We start from the raw sequence: 27,451 nt of genomic DNA, 5'->3' as shown, positions 1-27,451 counted from the left end.
GACTCGACTTTCCACAGGGAGGAGGAAAATTTGCCAGCAGACTACCTTTGGGCTCAAACTGCAACATCAGCTGTTCTCTGAATCCCTAGCCTGATGGCCCACCCTGCAGATTTTGGACTTGGCAGCTTCTACAACTGCATTAGCCAATTCCTTAAAATCTCTCTCTCTCTCTCTCTCTCTCTCTCTCTCTCTCTCACACACACACACACACACACACACACACACACACTACTGTTTCTGTGGGGAATTCTGACTAATGCATTCTTTGTAACAGCATTAGGTACTATCATGATCCCCATTTTACCGTTGAGGAAACTATGGCAGAGACAGGTTAAGTAACTTGGCCAGGGCAACACAGCAGGCAGGTAGCAGAGCTGGATTCCAATACAGTGTGCCCCCAGGGTCCCTGCTCTTAACCACATGCTGTGCTGCTGTCCAGAGCACTGACCCAGTGGTGTTGGGAAGGCCAGTGGGGAGAGACAGATCATACAAGGAATGAGAACCTACAAATGCAGTCTTGTACAAATGAGAAAACAGGCACAAGGGATCTGCCCAAAGTGGGACCCACAGTGGTTCAAGTAGTAGAACCCACGTTTTCAGGTTACAACACGCAGCTTTCCCCTTTCTCCTTCCTACTTTCACTCCATTCTTCTATCCAGGTCCTTTCCTCCGGCCAGGATTGCCCTGCTCTTCAGAGACTCTCTCAGTCACATTCCCCTCACGCTGCTTTCTCCTGGGGGCCCAGGAATCTCTATGTTCTGACCGTGACCACATGCCTCAAATAACCACTAAGCTGTAGACAACACATGCCAGCCAGTGACAAAGTGCCCTTCTTACTGAGTGCAGCCCAAAAACCCAATGTCAAGTTCAGTATACCTAGTAAAATGGTGCATCTCACACAAATAATTATGGAGTCCGTTAGCAATTATTTGGAAAGTAAAACAAAACAAAACCCCTCCCCTGCAAAACCCAGGAAGCCCAATGGGCATTTGGTTACAAATATACATTTCTATGAATTAACTACTCAAGGAATTAGGTGTCTTTGAAAATACATCCGATATAAAAAAATCTCCCAATTATCTGAATTGGGTTATTTGAAAACTAGTCTTTTCAAGCTTGACTTTTTGGGACTGGGAACCACAGGGGTATAGGAACCAACGTGCCATCAGAACCTCAAGCACAAGCACCTACCCCCACCTCATTAGTATGAGTGTCAGTTATTAAACTTCCTGAAGAAAAGTTTGAAAATACGTATTAAAGCTTTAGAATTTGTATATTTTAACCCAGCAGTTCTGCTTCTTCTAAAACTTTGTCCTAAGGAAATAATCATGACCGTGCATAGATTTCCAATGATATACTATAAAGATACACATATCACAGCATTGGTGAGAATAGTAATGTATTTCCGGGTTGCATGGGATTGAGCAACCAAATCATGACATTTCCATGTGATGGAAAACTATGCATTCATTAATATTAACCCTGCAGCATAATAGCTAATGCTATGGAAAGATGTGACATACAAATAATTTTTAAAAGCACATTATAGAACAGCACATGACACAAAACCTCATTTCTGTTAAATATGTATTGTGTGGAAGGCAGCCTCTTAAGAGGGCCCCAATAATGCCTACCACTCAGTATTCACCCGCCTGTGCTGTCCACCCCACACTGCACCAGTGCTGGGCTCTGTGACCAAACGCATAGAGAAAGAAGTGATGGCATGCCACTTTGACATTAGATTATAAAAGACTGTGACTTCCATTTTGCCCACGTGTGCTTTTTTATCTTTGTTTATTATTTTTTTCTCTTGGATCACTTGGTCTGGCAGAAGCAAGCTGCTGTGCGGTGAGAAGCCCTATGCAGTCGCCCCTGAGAAAGAACTGAAGCTCCTGCCCAACAGCCTGTGAGTGAGACTGGAAGGTGCTGGCTGGCCCAACTGAGCCTTGTGATGAGCAGAGCCTGGCTGACAGCCTGCTTGCAACCTTGCCGGACCCTGAGCCAGAACCACACTCCAAAACGGTGAGGTGACAGGTGTTGACTGCAGTCTACAGCTGCTGGTTTTGGGCCAATTTGTTACGTGGCAATAGTTAACTAATACCTATGTGCATAGTGAAATGACTGAAAGAATAGAATCCAAAATACTAGTAGTGGTTCTCTCTAGGTGGTGGAATAATAGTTTTTGTTTTCTCTTTTTGTACAATGTTGGCCACGTTTTCCCTTTTTCAGAAAACAGGGAAAGAAAACCACATATGACCAAGAAAGATCATATGACCTTCTAAAGAATCCAAGCATAAAGATTAAGAGAGACAAGTTTAGCTCTAATAACTTTTAAAGATTCTTAAAGATTCTTTTCATGTAAATTAGCTTAAATGTGCAAAAAAGGGAAGAAAAAGAAAAAAAAATACTCCAAAGAACACGCCTGAACATCACGGTGGAGTAGGTGCTACCCACCAGAAACCACGCCACACACTGTGAGCAGCAGCACGCAACACGTGCACGGAAAGGAGACTCGCACAAGCCTCCTCAAGGGAACACCAAACAGTAATGATGAAGTCATCTGTTAGCAGATCATCAGCACAGGTGTCTTGCTTACCCAGCTTCTGGTCAAACCGCCATGCCGCGACATAGGCATTGTGCCTCAGACTGCTCTGTGTGGCCAGGGGCACGGTGACATAGATGGGGCCGTCCACCAGCACCGGCGTTCCATCACTGCTGAGCAAGTGCACGCTGACAGCCGTGACTGGGCTCAGGTCGTACCTGGTGCCGTTTCCTGGAAGCAAGAGGCATTCTCCATCACATGCACACAGAGACCTTCGTGGGGCTGTGGAAACCGTTTCCAAAAAGATAGTAATCGCTACCAATTGCCAAGTACCATGCCTCCTGTCTGCCAGGGACTGCGCTAAGCACTTTGCACACATAATCCTCACCTCGACTTTCTCAGGTAGGAAAAATCCCCATTTTACACATAGAGAAACTGAGACTCAGAGAGGGTCCTACTGGGAGCTGGCCTAAGGGCATAGAACAGTGGGTGGTAAGGCTGGGATCTAAATGGGTTGCCCAATCTAATTACTGCACTTTACTTTTAAAAATCGACCTCCAAAGGGAAGGACTTTCTGTCTGTAATGTGACAGGGAGGTGTGTGTGGAAATTGCTGAAACCGACTCAGTCACAAAGGGAGTCCTGTGCACACGTTAATTACTTGGCAGATCACCAAAAGGAAATCAGTATTTTCAATTAGGGACTACTTAAAAAAAAAAAAGGTAAATTTCTTCAAGGAGTTCTTCAAAATATTAATTTACTTCCACTAAAAGTACACTATTGAAAACCTGGGCTTGAAATATTTATGAGTTATTTTAGTTGCCACTGCTATTTTGATCTGTTTAAAAGGAATTTAAAATATCAGTTATTCTGTATTAGAGGCCTTTTATCCAAGCCAATGCTTTAATGACTATCTACTTTACAGATAAATTAGGCAATGCTTGTAGAGTGGCATTATATTTATACACGTAAGCAATCCATTTTAGAAAACCTTTTCTCAAGTGAAATATGATATCACACAAAATGTATTCTGTCATAACTTTAAATCTTTCATTAAACACAATGACAAAAACACAATGGTAAAACAATTTTAAGCTACATCAGAACACAATCAATAGGATTTCTTATTAAGCTATTTATATATTTACATACCCATCAATTATCTGAGCGAATTCAAACTTCCAATTAGGACTAAATTTAAATATTTAAAGCTTACTAAACTTGCCAAGTACAAGGGAGGCCTGCAAGGCAGGCTTTACAAACTCAGAGACCCAAAGGAACCACACAGAGGGGTCTGAAAGTAAAACTACTTAACTCAAGCATGTCAAACTCGCGGCCACAGGCCGAATGCGGCCCACAACGAATATTTTTGCAGCCCAGCCAATATAACGGTATGTAAGAAACATTTTAGCCGAAACCAGTTTGGCTCAGTGGATAGAGCGTCCGCCTTCGGACTCAAGGGTCCCAGGTTCGATTCCGGTCAAGGGCATGTACCTTGGTTGCGGGCACATCCCCAGTAGGGAGTGTGCAGGAGGCAGCTGATCGATGTTTCTCTCTCATCGATGTTTCTAACTCTCTATCCCTCTCTCTTCCTCTCTGTAAAAAATCAATAAAATATATTTAAAAAAAAGAAACATTTTAATAAAAACTTCGTAACTTAATTTTTATAATATCCTGTTATACATAATTATTAATAACAACTACAACATTTGCTAATGACTGATTACTATAATTGTGTTGCATTCATTTCCCTTACACGCCTTTACGTGCAGGCGCACCATTTCTCTCCACTAATACTAGCAGCGAATATGTTAGCAGCCGATTGCCACGTCATTAGTCTTGGACTGACTTGTTTGGTGTGCGCAACAGGAAATATTTTGCTTTTGGAGAACAAGAAAAATAGGTTTATTTCCGTTACGCCTATGCAGTTATTCAGTGTCTGATAAGTTAATGTTCAAGAAAAAATATTAATTTTTATTAAAATGGTCTATTATTTTATGTTAACGATTACTCATTTATTTCAGCCCTTTGTATTCAGCATGTCTCTATTGAAATAAACCTGTTTCTATGAAAATTGAAGCTTTTGTTTTTTTGTGGCCCACATCAACTTAAACCTTGTTTATTTGGCCCGTGTTAGCCTTTGAGTTTGAAATGCTTGACTTAACTAAAAGTGAGTCATGGTAGGTAGTCATTCCTAGACAAAAGTCCATCTTTACCGTAACTGAGCCTGTCCATTGTCTTTTGCATTTAAAATAACATACCTTTGGAATGTCTGAGTAATCTTCCTTTTTCCAGACCCCTCAGGGCAAAATCTCCCACCAGAGGGCAATGAAACTCCTCATTGTTTTCTCGTTCCCCTGCACACCATATCTATGTACTATTAATGTAAACCGTTAACTATTCTACATGCACCCATATAAAAGGAGTATTTGTCTCTTCATTTTACTCTTTATCCTACCTCAGAGACTTCCCCGCTTTGCTTTCTCCCACCTCCCTAGTCTGCCACCAATGAATCTCATGTAATCTCCCCTATGCCTCCTCCTTTGATTGTAATGTATAAAATGAACCACAAAGCTGCCATTCTCTGGAGCATTTTCTCAATCTGTTGAGATTTTGTTTCCTGGCAAATGTCATTTGTTTGGCTCAAGTAAACTCATAAAAATTTGGATGCTTCTTAGTGAATTTTAGAGTTTCAACAAACCACAGCTAAACCCTTTATGGAGCAATTTCTATACAGCTACTGACAGCGGTACCCTTTATAATATATACCTGTATCTGTTTTCCAATGTAGGGAAAGCATGGAAATGGGGACTTGATCGAAGGTCCATGTTGGAGTCATATATTCAGGTTCTGAAATCTTTTAGTCTGGCCATTTCATTTTAGAATAAGAAAACCAAAACCCAGAATTTGCCAGATTTCTGGTCAAAATAGCTTGTGGACAGAGGCTAAATGTGGGCATTGCCCAAAGGTAATACAGAAGCAAAGTCAGGTCTACAATGTGCATCTTTCCACTAGGTTCTGTTATATTCTCTGATGAGATAAAACTGAAAGAGAAATTCAGTAACTTACTATCTGCTGTATTAAACAACTCAGAGATAATGTTTTCAGTTAGGTAGTGCTGCCTCCTTCATCAAACCTGGGGCAGGAAGTCTGAAGAGGGAAGCGGTAGGTAGAGTCACACAGCACTCCAGACAGGATCATCCTTCCTTTCCTCCCGCTCCACTCAGCCTAGGTTCCCAGATGTAGCAACCGTGCCCTTTGGATTTTCCCTTCCCGGTATCTTGCACATCTCAGGCACAGGAAGCAGGATTCCGGTAGCAACTGCTTATGTGGCCTCAGGCAAGTGACTTCACTCCTCGGGTTTGTTTTACTTATCTGCAAAACTAAGGAGGTAGGGCCCAGCTGGTGTGGCTCAATGAGCATCGACCCAGGAACCAAGAGGTCACCAGTTCGATTCTGGTCAGGGCACATCCCTGGGTTGCAGGCTAAGAGGTACCTGGTTCAATTCCAGGTCAGGGCACATGCCCGGGTTGTGGGTTTGATCCCCCGTGGGGGTGTGCAGGAGGCAGCTGATCGATGATGTTCCTCTCTCACTGATGTTTCTATCTCTCTCCCTTCCCCTCCCTCTAAAAAAAATCAATAAAAACATATCTGAAAAAGAAAAAACTAGGAGGTCGGGCTAGATGATTTCCCGTGAGTCTACGGAAAGAAATGGATTCAGCTATAAACATTCAGAAGTAAGTACAGTACTACAGAAAAGGGCACATTAATTTAATGCAATACACATAAAGTTCAAGTGATTCGATGTTCTTTTAAAAGTCCTGCTTGCCCTAGCAGTGTGCTCAATGGTTAGAGTGTCCAATTCCTAGACAAGGGTACACACCGGGGTTGCTGGTTCAATCCCCAGCACCTGGTTGGGGTGTGTTGGGAAGCAACCAATTGGTGTCTCTCTCTCTCTGTTTCTCTCTCTCTCACATCAATATTTCTCTCTCTCTCTTCGCCTTCCTCCATCCCTCCCTTTCATTCTCTCTAAAAAAACAAAACAAAACAAAAAAATCCAAAAAACAAAATACAATCAATGGGAAAAATATCCTCAGGTGAGGATTAACAACAAAAAGTCCTCTGCTTGAAGACACTGCAGGAATTCCATCTGCTTGCCGAGGCCTCCTTTCTCAGGGCCTCACTAAATGCCTTTCAAAGGGTCCTCCTTCGGTCCTCCCTCTGCCCTCCCACTTGCTTTATTCTGGAAAGATTCATACTTTGAAAGGCTAAATTGTTCCTCCTCCAGTCCTTGTTATGAGACTGTAACACTATATGAAATACTGAGTTCTGTGTCTGAGAGGTTCTTTCCTTTCTGTCCTGTTTTGATGGTACCTGGCTCCTGTCATGTCCCAACAGAGAGGTGTCAGGCCGAGCAGCAGGGCCAGGCTGCACCACTACCCACTCCCAGAGCCCAATTCGCCCCTTGGAATAGGAGGGGTTTTGCTCATATAGCACCTAAGCTTCTGTTTGGCTGTGCACCCACTACCAGCTTTTCTGACTGCAGAACAATTTCACCCATTAGTCGCTTTACTGACTTGACTCCCCTCTGTCTTCTGGGAGTTACTAGCACAAGTAGTTTCTAGAAAGCCCTTTGGGGACGTGACAGAATAGTGCTGTGCCGGCACGGTGTGTGGTTCTTTGTGATGTCAGGACACTAAGGGAGCAGATGGGAGGGGATGAGCAATCGAGGACATGGCCGAGGTCTCCACGTGGCTGCATTTCTCTATTTACAATTCCAGAAGCTTCTTCTAAACTGGACACAACTCCCCTTAGGATGCTCCAAGGAAACCAGCCTTCAGAGCACTTTCTCATCACATCCGTGGCGTCCGTTCACCTTCACTGAACTCTAGTTAGGACCTGTCACCTCACACAGGTACACGTGGTCCAGGCTCTCACGCTAAGCTGAATCTCTTAGACGTGGTTTATAAAACAGGAGGCAAACAACTCTGGGGCAGAGGAGCTGCTGTGCGCACCCCCTGGGGATGGTGCCCAGCTGATGAGCTGTTGGGGCGCCTCACGGAGTCCATGCTCCCACACCCTCACAGGTGCCAGTGAACACACTCAAAGAATTTTCCCTGAGTCACCTTAGTTATTTCAGTGGAAAAGCTGAATGTAACCTTTCAAAGACCTCTCTTTCCTCTAAAACAACTGTGATTTTAAATAAAACAAACTACTGAAGTAGTCTATGTCTTTGCGTTCTTCCCCCTTCATCTCGGATTTCATAATTTATTCAAGAGAGGTCATTTCTCTAACTTGGGGTTTATGATTGCACACCATTTTGTCAGGGAGACTGGGTGGAGATTTCATGATGGTCTCAGATTGCACTTTATCACGTTCCCCACGAAACATGAATTTTCTCCTAGGGCTGTACATTTAAAGTGAAAGTTAATGCTTACCCCAGTAATGTTTACGTAAGATGGCTACCAGGCATCTTTCCGGTTACTGACTATTAATTGCATTATCATCACATAAAAATCAAAGGAAAAAGAAAGATTTCTGAAAACAAGTGCTGCAGAGGGAAGAAAGGCAAATGACCAATCACCAGGTCACCTTGATCTGTAACCAGTAATTTATTAACCTTTTGCACTCGGACGTCGAGTGTGACTCGACACGGTTAGCATTAGAATAAAGGAATGGAGAAAAAAGCAAGTGAGTGCAAAGGGTTAATATTCTACAAAATAGATTAGACGTTGCAGGTTTAGAAGCTTTCTCAGAACAATCAGTTATGTAATCATTCTGAGGTGATACTCAATGAAAGTGTCCCTGGGAAATGCATCAACTTACTAACCAAGCAGGATTTATTTAACCCAGAACAGCCCCTTATTTTTCTGAGTTTAGGTTGTGACTAAAGTGTCCAGGAAAAGAAGAGGGGAGACAAGAAAACGATTCAGGACTTCAGAACCCGCAACCCCCACCCCAGTCACCAGAAGGACGAGGGACCACGGCGGCAGCAAGCACCTGACGAATTATGCTGCTGGCCGTGAGCAGGGGTGGAAGGCACACGTCTCCAGTCTTGACTGATGAGGATTTATTACAAATGTTCGGGCTAGTGGCTTTTACTTTCTCTGATCTATTGGGGGTGGAGGGCACTGGTTTGCTCATCTCGGAGCAGCCCCGGAACCGCCTCCCCCCCCAGCTGTGACACGGGGTTTGGCGGATCGGGCTGTGCATTTCTGCAAGGCCAGCGAGGCAGACGGGCAAACACACGGTCTGAGGGCAAGTGGGACCAGGCCGAGGACAGAGGGCCAGAAAACCTCTAGCCTGATTTTATACTTAAAAATTTTTTTCAATTTAAAAAAACTTCTCTGAATTAAATATATTCATTCCACCAAAGGAGAGCTCAGAGAAGGTGCTGAGGGCAGCTGGGACCAGGAGAAAGGCTCAAGGAGACAGTCGCTGAAACTGCGCGGTGGTGCAGACGAAATTCCTTAGGGAACAGCTTTGAACACACGTGGACTTGGAGAAGGCGCCCTCCCCTCTGCAACTTCAGTTCTCCCACTCAGTACCAACCCTTCAAGCCACAGGCAAAGACTCAAACACGGAAGCCAGGAGGCACGAAGAAGAGACTCAAATTACCTGTTCTGTTCCCATCTAATCCTCGCAAGTATGGGAAACTGTCGGCCTCGGCGGGGGAGCCGGCGGCGGTCAGGAAAGCGGTCAGGTCACTGTAGCTGGTGTTCTCCGGCAGCCGCAGCGCTCTCCTCTGGAAATGAACGCGAGGCTGCGGCCGGGCACCTGCGGGGAATTCACCTCTGAGTTACATCCCGAGGGAGCAATTTCTGCTTTTAGACCATGCAACACGAGGAGTGCTTCGGTAAGGTGCCAGCAGGCTTCCCCTGCCCTCAGCTCTCCCCACATCTCCTCCACCCCATTCCCTTCACGCAGGACACCGAGACGTGACAACGCGCTATTATGGGCAGAGAAATAATGGCCCATTGTTGCATTTGTTTTGACACAGGATGTTTTTTAGGTTTTTCAACAAAAAGCTTTCCAAGTGCTATCTGTGAGCAGTCTTTGCACTGCACAGCATTTGCCAATGCATGGGGTAACATCTAGGGAAACCAAGTCCGTGTAAGTGAAACAAGTAGATGACAATCTCTTTACACAAACAAGGCAAGCGATACCCTTTGATTTGGCTGCAAACACATCCTTCTCTGTCTGGTAAAATCTGGTTGAACGCCACAGACCCAATCAAAGCAGAGGCAGGAATTGAATGTGCAGCCTGCCTGGACAAGAACTGCAAACAAGAGCCCAAGAGTAAGGAGCCCGTTTCCTTCTGGGGAGCTGCCACCTGGCACCCAGCCTGGCTGGTGGGGTGCATCCTATTGGGGACTGATTATGTTGCAGATTTTATGACGAGGCTCTTGGAGAAATGTGACGCTCCCCTTACCAACGCCAACTCTTCTGTGCAGAAGGACGGGTGAGGTGACAGGCCCTTCAGACAGTTGCCTTGTGACATCATCCGCTGACTGACTTTGCTCTAGATGTGTTGACTGTAAACCTGAACCTGTTTTTACCTAATGCTGAGGCGGCAGTCACAAGACCTAAAGGTGTGAAGTCGTTTTGCACAAACCCAGCAAAAACTTCAAGACAAAAGTGAAAGAAATGGGAGTTGTAGCATTTACCAACATTTCTCCTCATTAAATAAAGTGGTTCCTTAAAGACAATATTCTGTCCTGACACTCTGGTCATCATATATCCTACCCCAGCTTGAGGTGGACCATGTGGTTGGTTGGGGGCGCCCTTTCCCCACCATGGTGGTCTGGCCCAATAGCCCTGCCCAGAGTTGATGGTCTAATGCTTACTCCAGGGTTCCTTTTGCCTCCAGATCACAAACTTTTAAGGGGATACACCTATCTAGAAGTGCTCTAGAATAAGGGAGTTTTAGAGCTCGAAGGATGAACTAGCCTACGTCTCTCTTCCCTACAGGCGAGGCCATGGAAGCCAATGGATTGACTGCCCACATAGACGTGTGGGGTAAGCGAAGGTGGTCACAATGCTCCCCAAACTCCTAAAAATCATTGATTAGATTTCTCAAATGGCTGGTTCTCCGCTCCGTAAAACAGACCAGCCTCAGGGCCCAAGAGGGCCAGGTGCCCCAAGTCATGAGAGCCCCATCTAAGTCCGGTCACACTGAAACAGCGGCACAAGCACCAGTCCTGCTGCCGACCATCGGTGCCCTTTCTCGTCCCGAAAACAAGCCTTCGGTCACGTAGGGGCATCCACGTGCCTTGAGTTGTTTATTTGTGTATCTTTCCACTTCAATTTCTTCTTAGTCTGGTCTTCTTTTCCTCTGATTTCACAGAATAGTGCTGCCTTCCTGCTGCCATCGCCTCAGTCTGCATAGTTCCAGTGCCACATGGACCTGCTGCCCAGGCTGGGAGCTGCTAGCTTCTCCTGCTCCCCTCCCTCCACTCCCCACATGTGCTGCTTGCCTCCTCGGACCTCTCCCTGCTGCCCTCAGAGATGAAAAGTCAAAGTCAGCCCTTTCTTTTTCACCTCCTCACCCCCAACCATATAACAGTCATTGCTTCCAATATTTTTTTCAATGATAGTGAACTTAATTTCCTTTTCTCTATTGTTCTTCAGTCTAAAAATGGTGCTAAAGCCTGGGTTTCACGCAGTAGGGAGACAAAAGACTCACTAAGATAAAGAGTGACGTGTCTAACGTGTGACAGGCTGGTCACCCCGGAGCAGGGCAGGATATGTGCGCCCTTCCAGGTCTAGGACTAGCCCCTGTGAGATGGGTGGGATGAGATCTTCATGAGGTCCCCTGGCTGTAAGGAACAGAAACCTACTTACACTAGACCAGGGACAAGGGAATCACACTGAACCCACGGGTAACACCCCAGCCAGGCCTGACAGGGATGGTCTAGGACCTGGAACCACAACCAAGGCTGCTCCCAGCTCTCAGGGGCCCCTGGGATCTCATTCCAATTCTGTGCCTGCCTGCCTGCCTGCCTGTCTCCCTCGTACCTTCTCTTATTCTCTAACATGTTATGTATTTTAGTGGGAGATATATTTCTCCCCTCCCCATCCCTGTTCCCTCTCTCCCTCTGCTGCCTCCCTCCCCATTCTGTTCAGGAGAAGTTGGTCCTTGGCCCAACATTTGGGTCTATCTGAAGTGGCTGGGGTGGGGGCCACAGAGGGGCCATGCTGGGGCTGGTGTACTACAAGGGGATGTGGCCCGGCTGATTGGACACACGCTGTGACCAGCAAGACCTGGATACCTGTCTGCTGAGGGACCAAGCATGCACCCCACGGGGCACAGGCAAGACCTGTGCCTGGTGAATGACCAAGGAAACACCTGAGGAGTGTAAGGCTCCAGGCTATCCTAAGCCAGGGTGTGAGTAAACTTTACAGCGGGTATGGGTGGGGCTGAGGGAGCGTTAGGTCCTTAAGCCTATCTTCATGTATTAGGGCTGCTAAGTTCCCCACCGTTCGGGAAGGGAGGTAACTGGGTGGGGATGGGAGATGGAGAGTGGACAGTCTGTCTGTCTTCTCTGGATGCCTCTCTCCTACCTTCCCCACAGCAACTGTTTCAAACTTCGGGCTCCAAACACCATTCCCAAAATGCTCAGACTCTCCTCTATGGAAAATAGTGGGGCCATCGCATCCTCTCTCTGCACTTTAAAATCTTTCTTCCGTCTTCTCTCTCTCCCTGCTCTCTTCCAAGGTCAACCCAAGTATCCTGACTTTTGCTTGTTTTATTGAGCACGACGTGCCTCAACCAACTCTTTTTTGCCTTCGTCAATAATCTGCTCTGCAGGCTTTTCCTCCCCAACCAACATATATACCCATTTCTTCCTCATCTAGAAAAATAACAATAAAACATGACTTCAACTGTTATTCCCATAAGCCAATGGCTTCTCTCCTTCCACCCAACCCCCAGTGATGTGGCTTCTACCCCCAGCACTCGCTGCCCTTGGTAATGTCAACTGATGACTACATAATGTGCCAACCCTGGGACCGCTTCTCAGCCTTCACCGCCCCCTGACCTCTTCACAATGGTCGACACTGTTCACCGCCCCCGCCTTCTTGGCATTCATGGTCCTGAACTCTGGCCTCTCCAGAGTCAGCCCGCTTTTCCTTCTGCAAATACTTTCTTCCTCCTCCTACCTCCGATGAAACAGTTCCTGCCACAGTCACCTCTGCTGTTTCTGGGCTGTTGGTGCCAACTCCGCTCCGCTGCCACAACCTCAGCTATTACCCTCCTCTCCAGCCCGGGCCTCTCGGCCAACCTCCATGTCTGCATTTCCTCTGCCTTCTAGACACTGCAACCTGGATGCCCATTAAGCACTCGAAAATCACCCTCAACCTCTCTCCCATGTAACAACACCCATTTTCCCCAACCTCAGGTTTGATTATTCCAGGTTGTCACCATCATTTTCCCTTTCTGTTATTCTGCACATTTGCTCAAGTGCCAGGCCTGGCCAATCTCCCCGTAGCAACATTTCTAGCATCATCTTTTCTTCCCTTTCTGCCTCCACCCTACAGAACCCTATGTTACTCCTTGCCTTAACTATTGCATAAGTCTCTTCACTGGCCCCTTGCTTCAGACTTATTCCTTTTCATCTACTCACACGCTGACTTTTCTAAAATGGCACTCTGATTAAATCCTTTCCCTGCCCAGAAACCTTCAATGGATCTACACCATTTACCAAATTCACAATGGCAGTGACAATTTAGAGACCAACTGGACCCAAACTACTACTCCACCTGTCCCGTGAGAGCTATAGTTCAATGCTTTAAGAATTTAAAAAGTTATTGCATGCATATTATTTTATTTAATATTTACAACAATCTTGGGAAGAAGGAACTCTCCTCTCTTTATGGGTGAGAAAACTGAGGCTCAAAGAAGTTAAGTGACTTGCTCAAAGTCATTCTGTTTATAGGAGGCAGAAATGAATTCTTTTCATTCTCACCTCCATATCCCTCCCTAGTACACCAAGCCTACATCAGAAGAGATGCTCTGGCCAAGTGGGACCGCACAGCTCTCTGCTTCTACACGCGTGCCCATGCTCTTCTCCATGTCTGCAGCTTCTCCCATCCTCCATCTGCGGTCCTATACCTCACCCAAGACACATCTCAAATGCCGCCTCTTCGGTGTAGCTTTTCTTGATCCCACCCCATGCTCTAAACTCTACTTGTATCTCTCATACAGCACTGATCTTTCTGTGCTCTGTGTTATGTTTATTTGTATATTTGCAAATCTCCCTGAACAGACTGGTGGTTGCCAGAAGCAGCGGGTGATGTGTGGGTGAAATGGATGAAGGGGGTCAAAAGGTACAGACTCCCAGTTATAAAGTAAGTCCTGGGGATATAACACACAGCATGGTGACTATAGTTAATAAAACTGTGTTGCACATACGAAAGTTGCTAATGAGACTTACTGTAGTGATCATTTCACAGCACAGACTTGTATCAAGTCATTATACTGTACACCTAAAACTAATACAAGGTTGTAGGTCAATTACATCGTAATGAAACTGGGGAAAAAGGAAAACCGTTAGTTTTTTAGCTGTGAAATAATAGTAGCAAAGCTAAGCAAAGGAAAATTGGAGGTCCCAAGGCCAGTGGGCTGAGGCCACGGTGTGGTTCTAATGTGCTGGAAGCTGAGGACGAAGGCCTCCGTCTGCTCACTGAGGGGGAGAGAAAGATGATCACTCATGGCTTTCACTGTTTTCTCTCCCAAACTCGAGTTACATATGCTGCTGGACATACGTATCTTCTCTTCAAACCCATCTTCTAAGAGCAGAGGTTACACATTCACCTCCGTGTGTTCTCATAGCGACTCCATGATAAAGAATGAATGAGTTCAGCTCATTTGCAGATGGCACATGAATGTGGTTAGATGAAGAATTATTAGTATAAAATGGTATTAAAATATAGACATAAATAAAAAACTAGTTTGGTAAAGCACTGAAATCCAGGAAATAGCATTCTCAAGGCCCATAGGTTAGGTGGAACCTCATCACAGAAATACGTTTGACACAAGTGTTATGCCCAACCCCAACTCCAAACCAAGGGGAAGTACAAGTCTTTGCAAGAGAAGTTCCAGGGGTGAGGTCACGCTTGCACACATCGCTGCCCGTGGCATGGACTAAACTAGAGAGGGAAGAGCCACACTCCAGCATTCATGAACTGTTTTCCTTTTTTGTTGCGGGGAGGGGGGTTGTCTTTATTGTGGTAAAAGTCTAGAACACTGAATTTACCATCCTAACCATTTTTAAGTGTACAGTTCAGTAGCGTTAAGCACGTTTATACTTTTCTGCAACAGAGCTCTGCAACCTTTTCATCTTGCAAAACGGAAACTCTGTACGTCTGAATGCTTACGATCCTTTTAAGAGTGACCCTGCCTACTGGCCGGGGAGGCCCAGGCAGGGTCCTGGCTCTGACCTCACGAGGTGAATACTGTGTCCTGTGGGGATGAGAGAGGTGCGGTCTCCACATCTAGCAGCTGAGCCTACCAGAAACAAGATCACAGCCAATGGACAGTTTGACCAAAATTCAAATGGGTTGTGCACTGACAGAGACAATGGCTGGTGTGTCTCGGCTTTGGATAATTCCACTGCTATCACCACCTGATAAGCTGTCCCTCGTAAGAGTTGAGTAGTCAGCCCAAAAGCTACTGTCAGTTCCCTTTTTAAATATTCAACATACCTTGGAATCCTGAGACTATCTGGACAACATCTTCATAAACCATTAGAGTAGCGGATCGTTCTGGAAGCAGGCCGAGGCTCAGCGAAGAAAACACTGCAGAAACAAAAATGGATGTAAGGGAATTCATTTACATCAAAATGCCGACTCTAACTTTTGTATTCTCTGACTTCAGATCAATCAACAATATTGACTTTTCGCACTGTGACATACATATTGAGTCTCTGCCCCGGTTCCTAACAGAGAGCTCCTACATCCCTTGTCATTTCCTGAATGCTGGGGCGGTGGGGGCACCTTTCGTTCTAATGAGGTGACTTGGGGCGGGCTCCTGGATTGGTTGCCAGAAAGATCAAGCCATGGTTAGAGACTTGTAATTTCCAGCCCCTTTCTTTACAATATCCTTTATAATAAACTGGCAAAGGTAAATTAAACGTTTCCCTGAGTTCTGTGAGCCATTATAGCAGATTATTGGACCTGAGGGGGTGGTAAGTGAAACCCTTGGTTTTAGCCGGTCAGTCAGAAGTGCAGGAGACAACCTGGGACTTCTGTCTGAAGTGGGGGTGGTCTCATGGGACTGAGCCCTTAACCTGTGAGGTGTGTGCTAACTCCGGGTAGTTAATGTCAGACTGAATGGAATTGCAGGACATCCCATCAGTGTCCAGAGAGTTGAAGAATTGATTGGTTTGAGAAAAAACACCATTCATTTGGTGTCAGAAGTGTGAGAGAAAGGAAGCAGTTTTTCCTTTAAGTATGATTGGCAAGACTTCCGCCATGTCACAGGAGTGCTACCATCACTTGTACAACAACAGTTTACCCTACAATAGTCAACTATTTCTTTTCATTAAAATGTTTTAGTAAAACATCTGAACTTCATATAGGAATATATAAAAAGTTATAATGTATGCACTATACAAATATAAAACATATAACATCAGATATTAACATTAGGAAAGTCTTCAAAAATATATGCTTAGGTTAATGTGTGCCTGATGGTAAAAGGGTATCTCGCCCAATTCTGGGAACTAATAAGATGATAGAACTTACGCTAGTTTAAAATTAAGTACCTACTGAGAGTTTGACCGGGAGACCGGGAGTTCAATCGCTCACTATGACATGTGCTGACTACCAGGGGGTGGTATGGAATGAAGGAAGGTGTTGGCTGGCAGCTGGCAGTGGGGGAAGGGAGGCCCCGGCTGGCAGCCAGAAGGCCCCAATCGGCCCTGATTGCTGGCCAGGCCTAGAAACCCTACCGGGCACATTCACACACACACTCAAGAGAACAGAGAATATATGTTCCCACAAAAACCTGTATGTAAATGCCCACAGCAGCATTAGTCATAATAGCCAGGAAAGTGGAAACAACCCAATATCCATCAACCAATGAAAAGAAAAACAAAATGTGGTCTATATACACAATGGAATATTATTCACCCATAAAAAGAAATAAAGTAAGTACTGATTCAGGCTATAACATGAACGGACCTTGAAAACATTATGCTAAGTGAATGAAGCCAGACACAAAAGGCCACGTATTATAGGATTCCAGTTATCTGCAATGTCCACAGTGACAGAGAGATTAGTGGTTTCCAGGGACGGAAGGGAGTAAGAAGTAGCAAGCCAATGCTAATGGGTATGGGTATTTTTGAGGGTGAAGAAAATATTCTGGGATTAGATAGTGGTATATCATCTTGTGAATTGCACACTTCAAAATGGTGAGTTTTATGTTATATGAATGATATTCCAAATACAAAATAAAGAAAGGATTACAAATAAAAGAATCCTGGATAAAAAAAGGTGAAGAGAGGAGGAGAAACCAAGATGTCCTGCAATTCCATTCAGTAATCACCTATACTTGCTGCCTCTCACAACCACATCAAAACCACAACTAAACGGCAGAACAAATATTACCCAGAACCATGGGAAAGCTGGCTGAGTGGAAGTTCCACAACTAGAGATGTGAAGAAAGCTCATTGAGACCGGTAAGAGGTGCGGAGGCATGGAAAGTGCTGGCACCTGGATGTGCTGCTCTTTAAACTGGGAGGGAGATACAAGCTCCTGCTTGGTCTGAACTCTAGTTCCAGGCGAGACTCTGGGGGACCCAGACACATACGGGGAGAAACTGGACTGTCTGGCATCGGGACAGAAACGCGAGGGCGGCTTACTCTTAAGGTGCTTGCAGCAATCATTGTTCCTGCACAGGGGTGCGGGATGTGGAGAACCAGGGACTTCTCTGGTTCAGGACAGCCATTGCTGTTTGCTCCATCCTGGTGATTCCCAGAGACCCCGCCCCACCCAATTTACAACCCCACCCAAGCTGTGCGCATCGGCTTTTGCATATGAATGGCCTGTCCTTTTGCCTAAAACAAACTGCGGCTGGGTCAGAGAGCCCCAGAGATTCCAAAAGAAGGCTCACTACGTGGCAGCAGCAGCAGCAGCAGCGGCCTTGCTTCACAGCTGGGCCTCGTCTGGGCACTCCCAAACCCCATACAAAGAAGAGGAATCTGCAGATTTCTCTGTAGCTCCTGCTGGGCGGCACCAGACAGTGGCTGACTTTGCACCTCTTTGGAGATCCAAGAGCCACTGTACCCAGTGGTCAGAGTGAGACCATACCAGATTACAACTCTTCACATCCGTAAGAGACACACTCAAGGGGCAGACTCAGTGAGCACCAAAGCCCCACTGAAGCAAGTTCTGACCCATAAGGGTGTCTCCTGTGCAACAGATCTTCTTACAGTGTAGACACAGCTGGTCATCACAGCCAATTGGCCTGGAGGTCAATTCCTCCCAGTGATACCAACAGCAATCAAGGGTTAACGACAACAAGACTGTGCAAACAGCCCACAAAAGGGTGCACCAAGAGTGTCCACCTCAGGTGACTGGGGAGGCTAAGACACTGGGCCCTATAGGACACCAACTACACAAGGCCACTCTATCAACTCAAGGAGACTTTGCAGCTACCCAGTACATAGAAACAAACACAAGGAAGCAGCCAAAATGTGGAGACAAAGAAACAAGTCACAAATGAAAGAAATGGATGAAAGCAAACTACTGGATATAGAGTTCAAAACCACAGTTATAAGGTTACTCAAGAGTCTTCTAGAAACCTCCGAGAAATTTAGTGAGACCCTCAAGGATATGAAAAAGGACCAATCAGAAATTAAGCATACACTGACTGAAATAGAGAATAATATACAAAGATCCAACAGCAGACTAGAGGATCCCAAGAATCAAGTAAAAAATTTGAAATATGAATAAGCAAAAAACACCCAACTGGAAAAGCAAAAAGCAAAAAGAATCCAAAAATATGAAGATAGTGTAAGGAGCCTCTGGGACAACTTCAAGATTACCAACATCTTGCCGAAACTGGTTTGGCTCAGTGGATAGAGCGTCAGCCTGAGGATTGAAGGGTCCCAGGTTTGATTCCGGTCAAGGGCATGTACCTTAGTTGCGGGCACATCCCCAGTAGGGGGTGTGCAAGAGGCAGCTGATTGATGTTTCTCTCTCATCGATGTTTCTAAATCTCTATCCCTCTCTCTTCCTCTCTGTAAAAAATCAATAAAACATATTTTAAAGAAAAGAAAAAGATTACCAACATCTGAATTATGGGGGTGCTAGTAGAAGAGAGAGAGCAAGATATTGAAAACCTATTTGAAGAAATAATGACAGAAAACTTCCCCCACCTGGTGAAAGAAATAGACTTACAAGTCCAGGAAGCACAGAGAACCCCAAACAAGAGGAATCTAAAGAGGACCACACCAAAACACATCATAATTAAAATGCCAAGGGCAAAAGACAAAGAGAGAATCTTAAAAGCAGCAAGAGAAAAACCATTAGTTACCTACAAGGGAGTACCCATATGACTGTCAGCTGATTTCTCAACAGAAACTATGAGGCCAGAAGGGAGTGGCAAGAGATATACAAAGTGATGAATAGCAAGAACCTACAATCAAGATTACTCTACCTAGCAAAGCTATCATTTAGAATTGAAGGTCAGATAAAGAGCTTCACAGATAAGAAAAAAACTAAAGGAGTTCATCACTGCCAAACCAGTATTATATGAAATGCTGAAGGGTGTTCTCTAAGAAGAGGAAAAAAAAGGTAAAGATAAAAATTATGAACAACAAAGTGACAACAAATACATATCTATCAACAAGTGAATCTGAAAATCAAGTGAATAAAAAATCTGAAGAACAGAATAAACTGGTGAATAGAATAGAATCAGGGGCATAGAAAGGGAGTGGACTGACAATTCTCGGGGGGAAGGGTGTGTAAGGGTTTCGGGAATAGATTGGATAAAAATCTTACACCTATGGATGAGGACAATTGGGCGGGGAGGTAAGGGCATGGGTGGGGTGGGAACCGAGTGGAGGGGAGCTATCGGGGGAAAAAGAGGAACAACTGTAATAATCTGAATGATGAACATTTATTAAAAAAAAAAAAGGTGAAGAGATTAGCCAAAGAACATATATGCATAGCTCACAGTCACAGACAACAGTGTGGTGGAGGCAGGGGGGCGGAGGCCAGGGGGAGGTGGGCAAAGAAGGAAATGGGTATATCTGTAATAGTGTCAACAATAAAGAGGAAATAAAGAAAAAAAAGAGAAACCATCTCTGGGGTTCAAAATTGGGAGAAAACTCCACACCAGGTTGGGGGAGGGTGGATCAGGTGATGCCAGTGAGCCAGGGCTAATGGGAGGAACCCTAACTGGGATCAATCTCACAACATCACTTCAAAGGTAAACTTCACCTTCTTTAACAATGACCCTTCGCCTGGTGGGACAGGGTACCTAATGGCCAGAGAGAAAGGGCCAGACTGTTCTGTCTGTAGGACACCACTCAGCTCACAGCTGGGGCAGGGGTTGCCCCTCTGGCCCTCTCAGTGCAGCCGTCTGGACACTGTCTGCTCCATCAGAGAGCCTGAGAGCTCTTTGCCGACCAGTGGGGGAAGCTGAGCTCTGAAACCACCTGTAATCAGTCTCCCCGATGTTTGTGACCAGCACAGCATGCTTTAAAAATGCTTCCAACCTAAAGATTTGGTACTTCCTACAAGAGGCATCTGCTCTAGCAAACTGTTTCTCAAACCTTATTGCACACAGGAGAGAAAAATGAGTTCTTGTCCCAAGTGTGCTGTGTGGCGGCAGAGGCACCAGCCGGGGCTTCCTGAAGCAGGAGGGCAGGGGCGAGGCCCCTGGGAGGACGGAGTGCCCCAGCGGGAGGGAGGTGGCAGGGGGGCACTCAGGTCTGCTGGTAGACAGCATTTTCCCCACCACAGAGGAGATGCTGACTGATGTCTGGAGGCTCTTGTCACACTAAGTAGATGTGTGTTTTTTGATAAGCAGAGAGAAAGGAACATCTACCTGTACCTGGGAAAGGCAGGAGGACTTCATGCAGCAGCAAATAGCCACACTGGACATTCAAGGACAGAGACAAGCTTGCCAAGAGAACAATGTAGACAAACACAGAGAAGATAAAAACGTCAAGATTCCTGCAGAGAATGACAAATTGCTCAGGATGACCAGCCCATGACATATGCAGGGGAGAAGTGGCTATGGGAGGGGGGTCTCTGTGTTGTGTTTAGTTCGAACTGTATCTGGAGGACACCAAAGGACTTTAGGCAGATGTATAACACTACACCTACACACACACACACACACACACACACACACACACACACACACACTCACACTCACACACTAATGCTCAGTAAAATAGAGGGTGGTGTGAAGAGGCAGACTGAATTAGCCAGAGGCCGCGGCAATAATCCTGGACCACTGCGAAAGGTCCACTGGGCAATCACTATGGAGATGAAAACAATTAAGATGTGGACTTATAGTCCTTAGTTGGTGGGTTACATTTTATATGGCTAAATTTGTTTTACTGTTTGCCAAGCTGGATTCTCCCTCCCCAGTCTATTCCTACTTCCTTGAAAGAGAAGACAGAAAAACATCTCCCAGGTACTAGTCAAGGATGAAGAAAGAAATCCATTCCAAACTCTCGTAAGTATGTGTATTCAAACTAAACCACGTGTGCACGAGTAGTAAAGAAAGAATGTTTTTGTTTCAAATTTTCAACATACGGGAGGGCACAAGTAGGTTTACAGTTGTGAGTATACAAAATAGCATTTATTCTTGTATTATTATTTATTCATTAATTCTTGCATTATTTATTTGTATTTTTTTCTTATTATTATTGTTAGTACTTAGTATCCTTATGATTTATCTTTTAAATGATGGCTGGTAATTTAACCTGTTTTTTCCCACCCCTGTACTTTAGAAGCTCCCAACTTTTCTCTGTTCCTTGCCCAATTATCTGGAATACCAAAAGTGTTAGTGTTGGCCTTCAAAATTACGCATGACAATAACCGTTTGCTCTGCTTCTCACAACAGTCCAGTCTAAATTTTAGCCATGTTTTCTGTTAGAATCTAGTTAAGATAATCTTTCCTATGTTGACAAGGCAACCAGAGAAAAACAATCAAAGACCTGGTGAGAATTATTCAGTCTTATTAATTTAGGTTAGAAATGAGAAACATGGGCTCAGAAAGCCATGATGGGCTCACGGGTGAGGGGCCAGTTGGGGAGGGGGGCAGGCGAGAACTTGGGTATCTTCATGCCTAGTCTAAAATTCTTTCAATTAAATTACAGTGTTCGCCTTATCTGACTCATTTAAAACAACGGACGTTAGAGGAATGGCTGCTTTTTCTCAAATGATCATGTTAACAAAGTCAAAAAGAATATATGTAATTACAATTGATCCTCATTATTTGTGTATCCCATATTTGTGAATGTGCCAACGCACTTAAATTTATTTGCAATCCCCCAGTCAATACATGTGAACGTACAGACTGGTGAAAGATTTGGGTCTCCTTTTGTGCACGTTCCCAGCCCAGGGTCAAATACGGGCGACACTGCCTTCTTGCTTTAGCTCTCCTGCTGAAAGTGTCCTTTCTTGTGATCTATTCAGGGCCAAGTTTTTTGCAATCTTATGCTTTTTGTTGGTGATTTCACTGTTTAAATAGCCCCCCGGTGTAGTGTTGAAATGTTATCTAGGGTCCCTAAGGGCAGGAAGTCCGTGATGGTCCTTATGAAGAAAATACATGCTAGACAGGCTTTGTTCAGGTATGAGTTTCAGTGCTGTTGGCTGTGAATTCACTGTTAGTGAACCAATAATATATGTTAAATGCAGTGTCTTTCAACAGAAACACACATAAAACAAGGTGACAGAGCTACCAGTTGATGAAAATGCTGTGATCAGAGGCCTGCAGGAGCCTAACCCTGCATTTCCCCTAGGAACAGTGTTTTCGGTGACCTGGCAGACCTGACCAATGTGAGTACTGAGAATCCACTGCGCTTTGTGCTACTGCTCTCCCAGCGAAGGTGGAGTGTGGTGTCTGGACACTGTTTAAACTTCTCTGAGTAGTTTCCACTGTGCAAAGTGGGGGAGATCAAACATTTTCTTTAGATATAAACTAACAAAGCTCACGCTTCCTACTTTGTTGGCCTTTTCGGGGTTCTGTCCAGCCCCACTCCTCTCCACTCTTCAGGTGAGCTCCTGCTGTTGGTTTTTACTGCAAGACTGCTAATGACCCCAAACTATACCTCTATCTCCAAATCCCTTGAGCTCCAAACTCATTTCAAACTAGGTTAAATTACCAGCCATCTGGCAATTTGAACAGCTCACTGTTTCTCTGAACACATTTGGCATTCCAGAGGCAGCTAAAATCCAACCTGCCCTAAGTTCAACATCAACTATGACCCCAACACTCATCCTTTCCTCCCTTCTCCCCTCCCTACTCACCTCCATCTGTCTTGCCTGAGTCCCAAGCTGGGGGAGAGGGATGCACACAGAAAGGAGGAGGGGGGCTTCTTTTCACCTACTGCATTATTCACTTAACTTTAGGGAACCACAGTGTGGCAAGTCTCCCAACCCCATTACCCATCTATCCGCTCTCTCACCGGCCAGAAACCCAAGATACAACTTATACTTATTCTAATTTGTCCTTCTGCTTACCTCTCTCCCATCCATTCCTCAAGGCTTTTTGGATTTTGACTGCTAAATGTTTCTCAGATTCCCCCCCCCCCCGCCTTTTTTCTAAAATTTCCCTAAATGATATCCTCAGTTGTATCTATCTCACTTTCTATAGCTCACAAAACAGTAGTCTCAAACTTTAGTGAAAACTTTTATCCATAAATAGGGGAGAGGTTATTTGTTAAAATGTAAATTCCTGAACAACCTCCCCAATTGAATGGTTGAGTCCTGCCATCTGTGTTTTTACAAGCACCTCCTGGTGCTAATTATCTACTTATCTTTAATCCTTTGCACTCGCTTGCATTTTTCTCGATTCCTTTATTCTACTCGGGATTTAATTTTTTAAATACCCCAGATTTTACAAAGCGCGGCAGTAGAATAAAAAACTGGAGTTTCTTTTCATACAAACTTATTTATTTCAAATTATTGACACATTCAATAACCGTCACACTCGACATCCGAGTGCAAAAGGTTAAGACTCAGCTCCCCTCTTGATCACACTGGGAGATTTAATTTGCTCACCTACACTGGTTATCAGTCCTCCCCAGTACCCCTACGTACATATCTGGTATACACACAAATCTATCCACATTTATCTCCTTAGGTGGAAATGCCACCTGTGGCTGATTTCACAACTAAATTATAAACTTCGTAGGAGCAGGTTCTGTGTCCCTATCTATCTTCTCAGTGCCCAGGGCAGTGCCTGGCCTGGCCCATAGTAGATACTTAATAAATGTAAAATGAACTACAGAGAACTTTGTGAGTAAGGGTAGACACCAGAATTTTAAAGGCCAGAAACAGCCACACTTGGCTGCAGCCTGTCCCCAGAGGCAGGAGGGACCTTGATGGAGTGTGCCCAGGGTTCTGTGGCACAGAGATGAGCTCTAACACAGGTGTTTTGCCGGGCACTGTGCTGGGTGCTACATATTCATGGAGCACCTATGGTGTTTTAGGCATTGCAATCTAGTTTACATATGTTCACTACTTTTTAATCAGAACAACTCTATGAGGTGGTATCAGCTCCATTGTTATACCACCTCATCAAAGCTAGAGGGGCTCAAGCACAAACTGGGAGCAAGAACCCAGGTCAGTTGTCCAAAACCCATGCTCCCCGACTCCCCTGGCAGTATCTCTGCCAGCCGTCAGCCCATCCCTGTTGCTGACCTAATGGTGTGAGCGTATGATGTGGTCCGCGCACTAGATGGAGCCTTAGGGAAAGGACAGAAGAGACCTAACTGCTGCTCCCCACCCACCCCATCCCAAGCTGAACCTGTCTCAGGTACCATTCTTGCCCCTTGTGGTGGACTTACTACTGTGAGGTGGCGAATGGTAAAGTGATACTGTGATTTAAAATAAGAAATATGTATCTCATTTTTAAAAAAAATATATATTTTATTGATTTTTTACAGAGAGGAAGGGAGAGGGATAGAGAGCTAGAAACATCGATGAGAGAGAAACATCGACCAGCTGCCTCCTGTACACCCCCTACTGGGGATGTGCCCGCAACCAATGTACATGCCCTTGACCGGAATCGAACCTGGGACCTTTCAGTCCGCAGACCGACGCGCTCTCCATTGAGCCAAACCGGTTTTGGCATGTATCTCATCTTGATCTCCATTCTGAGTACAGAGCTTTTAAAAACCTTGGAATTTCCTAAGTGATGAGCGCTATAAAGGTGTCTTTTTTTATTCATAATAAGTCCCTTTCAACCATGCTGGAGTTTATGTTAATATACTGATTTTTGGAAAGCCCCTTAGATAACCTAAGGATGTGAGCTGGTTGCCAGGGGAACCAAACACACAGGAGAAGGTTGGAACTTTCAGCCCCACCCCCTGACCTCCAGGGAAGGGAGGGGGCTGGAGGTTGAATCAATCACCCATAGCCAAAGATTTAATCCATCATGTCTATGTATTGAAGCCTCCAAAAAAACCCAGAAGGAGAGGTTTGGAGAGCCTCTGGAGTTGCTGGACACGTGGAGGTGTTGGGAGGGTTGTAACAGGAGAGCATGAAAGTTCTGTGCTCCTTCCACACACCTTGCCCTATGCATCTCTTCCAGCTCACAGTGTCTTTGATAGCTTGTATAATAAACCTATAATCGAGTAAGTAGACTGTGTTTCTGAGTTCTGTGAGCTACTCTAGTAAACCAGAGGTTAAGGGAACCTCGGACCTACAGCCAGTCAATCAGAAGCACAGGTGACGACCTGGACTTTCCATTGGCATCTGAACTGGCAGAGGCAGTCTCATGGGGCGAAGCACTTAACCTGTGGGTAGGCAGTGTCAGAATTGAGTTCAATTGTAGGACATCCAGCTGGTATCTGAGAATCTGAGAATTGCTCTATGTGTGGAAAGAAAGCCACATGACTGGGGATCAGAAGTGCCCGAGGTGAAGTGGAGTACTGAGGAGAGGAAACACACAGAAGTGTTTTCCCTTAGCAGGTAGGAAGGGGAAGAGACAGACCATCTCGCCAGGACTCCCCTCATCTTTGGCCAGCTTTGCTCTGAGGCCCAGGAAGCAGAGCAAGGACGCTCCATTAAAGCACTGCCCCATGCATCTGGCTGGTGGAGCTGCAGAAGTGAGCAGATACTCTAAGGCTCTGACTCCATGGTGAGTATAAACAGATGGGGCCTCAACCGCCTTTATACCAGATCCCCGCTTTCTTCACATAAGGGGGCCACAAGGTAAAGCAGAGACAAAGCCAATATTTTCCCTTTTGTCTGACCTCCACTTTCAAAATAGTTTCTGTGTGTGACTCTATCACTGGCCTGAATACAAACTCTGTTTCAGAGAAAGGTTAAGAGCACCTTACCAGGTAATCGGATTGGCTTCCATGGGGCAGAGTTCGGCACATAGGCATGCTTTGTGGCGGTGACGATCAACTGACTGCCCAGCTTATACTGGAACTTGATGAAGGCCACGCCATCTGCCCCCGAGGTGCCAGAGGCGATGGAGACCTGGTTAGTGAAAATCTCGATGAGCGCCTCTGGGACAGGCTGGTGGGTGCTGGCGTCACTGATGTGGACCTTCAGTGTAACCTCTGGAAGAGAAAAAGCAACACAGAACAAGAGCTGTTTATTAGGCCACTTCCACAGCGATTCTGCTGTCAGTGTGACAGGAGGTGGAAAGTGCTATATAATAAAAAAATCAACATCTTCCTCCAAAATACAAATAATTTTAACTATGGAAAATTTCCTTCTTAGAGATCCCTTTTTATACTAGAGGCCCAGTGCACGAGTTTGTGCACAGGAGGGGTCTGGCCGGCCTGGCCCCGATCAGCAGATTGAGGCCGGGCCTGTCGGGAGGAGGAGGCGGCGGCTGGCGGGCCCCGCCCCCAATTGGGGTAAGGGGATGGAGCCAGCCATGGGGAGGGGCTGTAGGAGATTGGCTGGCTGGGCCTGCCCCCTATTGGGGTTGGGGAGGCGATCAGGGGCTGGGCTGGCAGGGGGGAGGGGCTGTGGACTGATTAGGGTGGGGGAGAGATTAGGGGTGGGGCTGGCCAGGGGGAGGGGCTGTGGGAGGTTGGCCGGCTGGCCCCACCCCCTGATCGGGCCGGTTTGCTGGCTGCAGTGAGCCTCATAGCGACCAGTTGTTCTGGTCATTACAGCATTCCGGTCAATGGCTTTTTATATATATAGAAAGAGAATCTATATTATAGATGTTTTCCTATTTTGTTCAAAACCAATGACCCTCACCAACTGCTTTCTCTTCCCTCCTTCCTACTCATGCCAACAAATAATTGAGATAAAAATTCGATCCCTTTAAGACATTGTGCAGCAAACACAGTACTCTTTTATCCTCCCCAGCACTGCCTGCAAACACAGCCTGAACAGGCTCAAGCTGCTACTGAAGGATATAAGCAAAGCAGGATAACTGTGCTGGTAATCATGAAGACTAGACCCAAACACAGTCTAAAATATCATTAAAAGGGAGAATCCAAGAGTGGGAGGAAGATGGTTAGAAGAAAAAAAAAAGAGGTACATGTTTGAAAAGATAAATGAAGTTGAATCAGTAATTCGGGCAAGGAAAAAATAATAAATGTGGGAAATGGACAGATCCAAATTAATGTTAACATATTAAAACAGAATGGAGTATTTTCATTTTTTCATGCAAGAGATGTTTTCTGAGCTGCTACTCTATGCCTAGAATTGTGAGTAATTGTGCAAACTACAGTGGTGAAGAAAAGTG

The 27,451-nt window shown here is 45.4% G+C and overlaps 1 protein-coding gene across 1 annotated transcript in view; it reads right to left on the bottom strand.

Moving 5' to 3' along the window:
• Positions 1-27,451, bottom strand: part of FAM171A1 (family with sequence similarity 171 member A1) — a 128,720-nt gene that overhangs the window by 27,071 nt on the left and 74,198 nt on the right. Inside the window, exons 2-5 of the mRNA XM_054725996.1 lie at positions 26,076-26,303; positions 15,247-15,339; positions 9,160-9,318; positions 2,597-2,773 (exon numbers count right to left, since the gene is read on the bottom strand). Coding sequence (XP_054581971.1) covers positions 2,597-2,773; positions 9,160-9,318; positions 15,247-15,339; positions 26,076-26,303 — 657 coding nt within the window. The remainder of the gene's footprint in view (positions 1-2,596; positions 2,774-9,159; positions 9,319-15,246; positions 15,340-26,075; positions 26,304-27,451) is intronic.

This window comes from Eptesicus fuscus, chromosome 2 (genome assembly GCF_027574615.1).
Source record: "Eptesicus fuscus isolate TK198812 chromosome 2, DD_ASM_mEF_20220401, whole genome shotgun sequence".
Classification (NCBI taxonomy): domain Eukaryota; kingdom Metazoa; phylum Chordata; class Mammalia; order Chiroptera; family Vespertilionidae; genus Eptesicus; species Eptesicus fuscus.
This window is presented reverse-complemented; position numbering and strand designations above follow the sequence as displayed.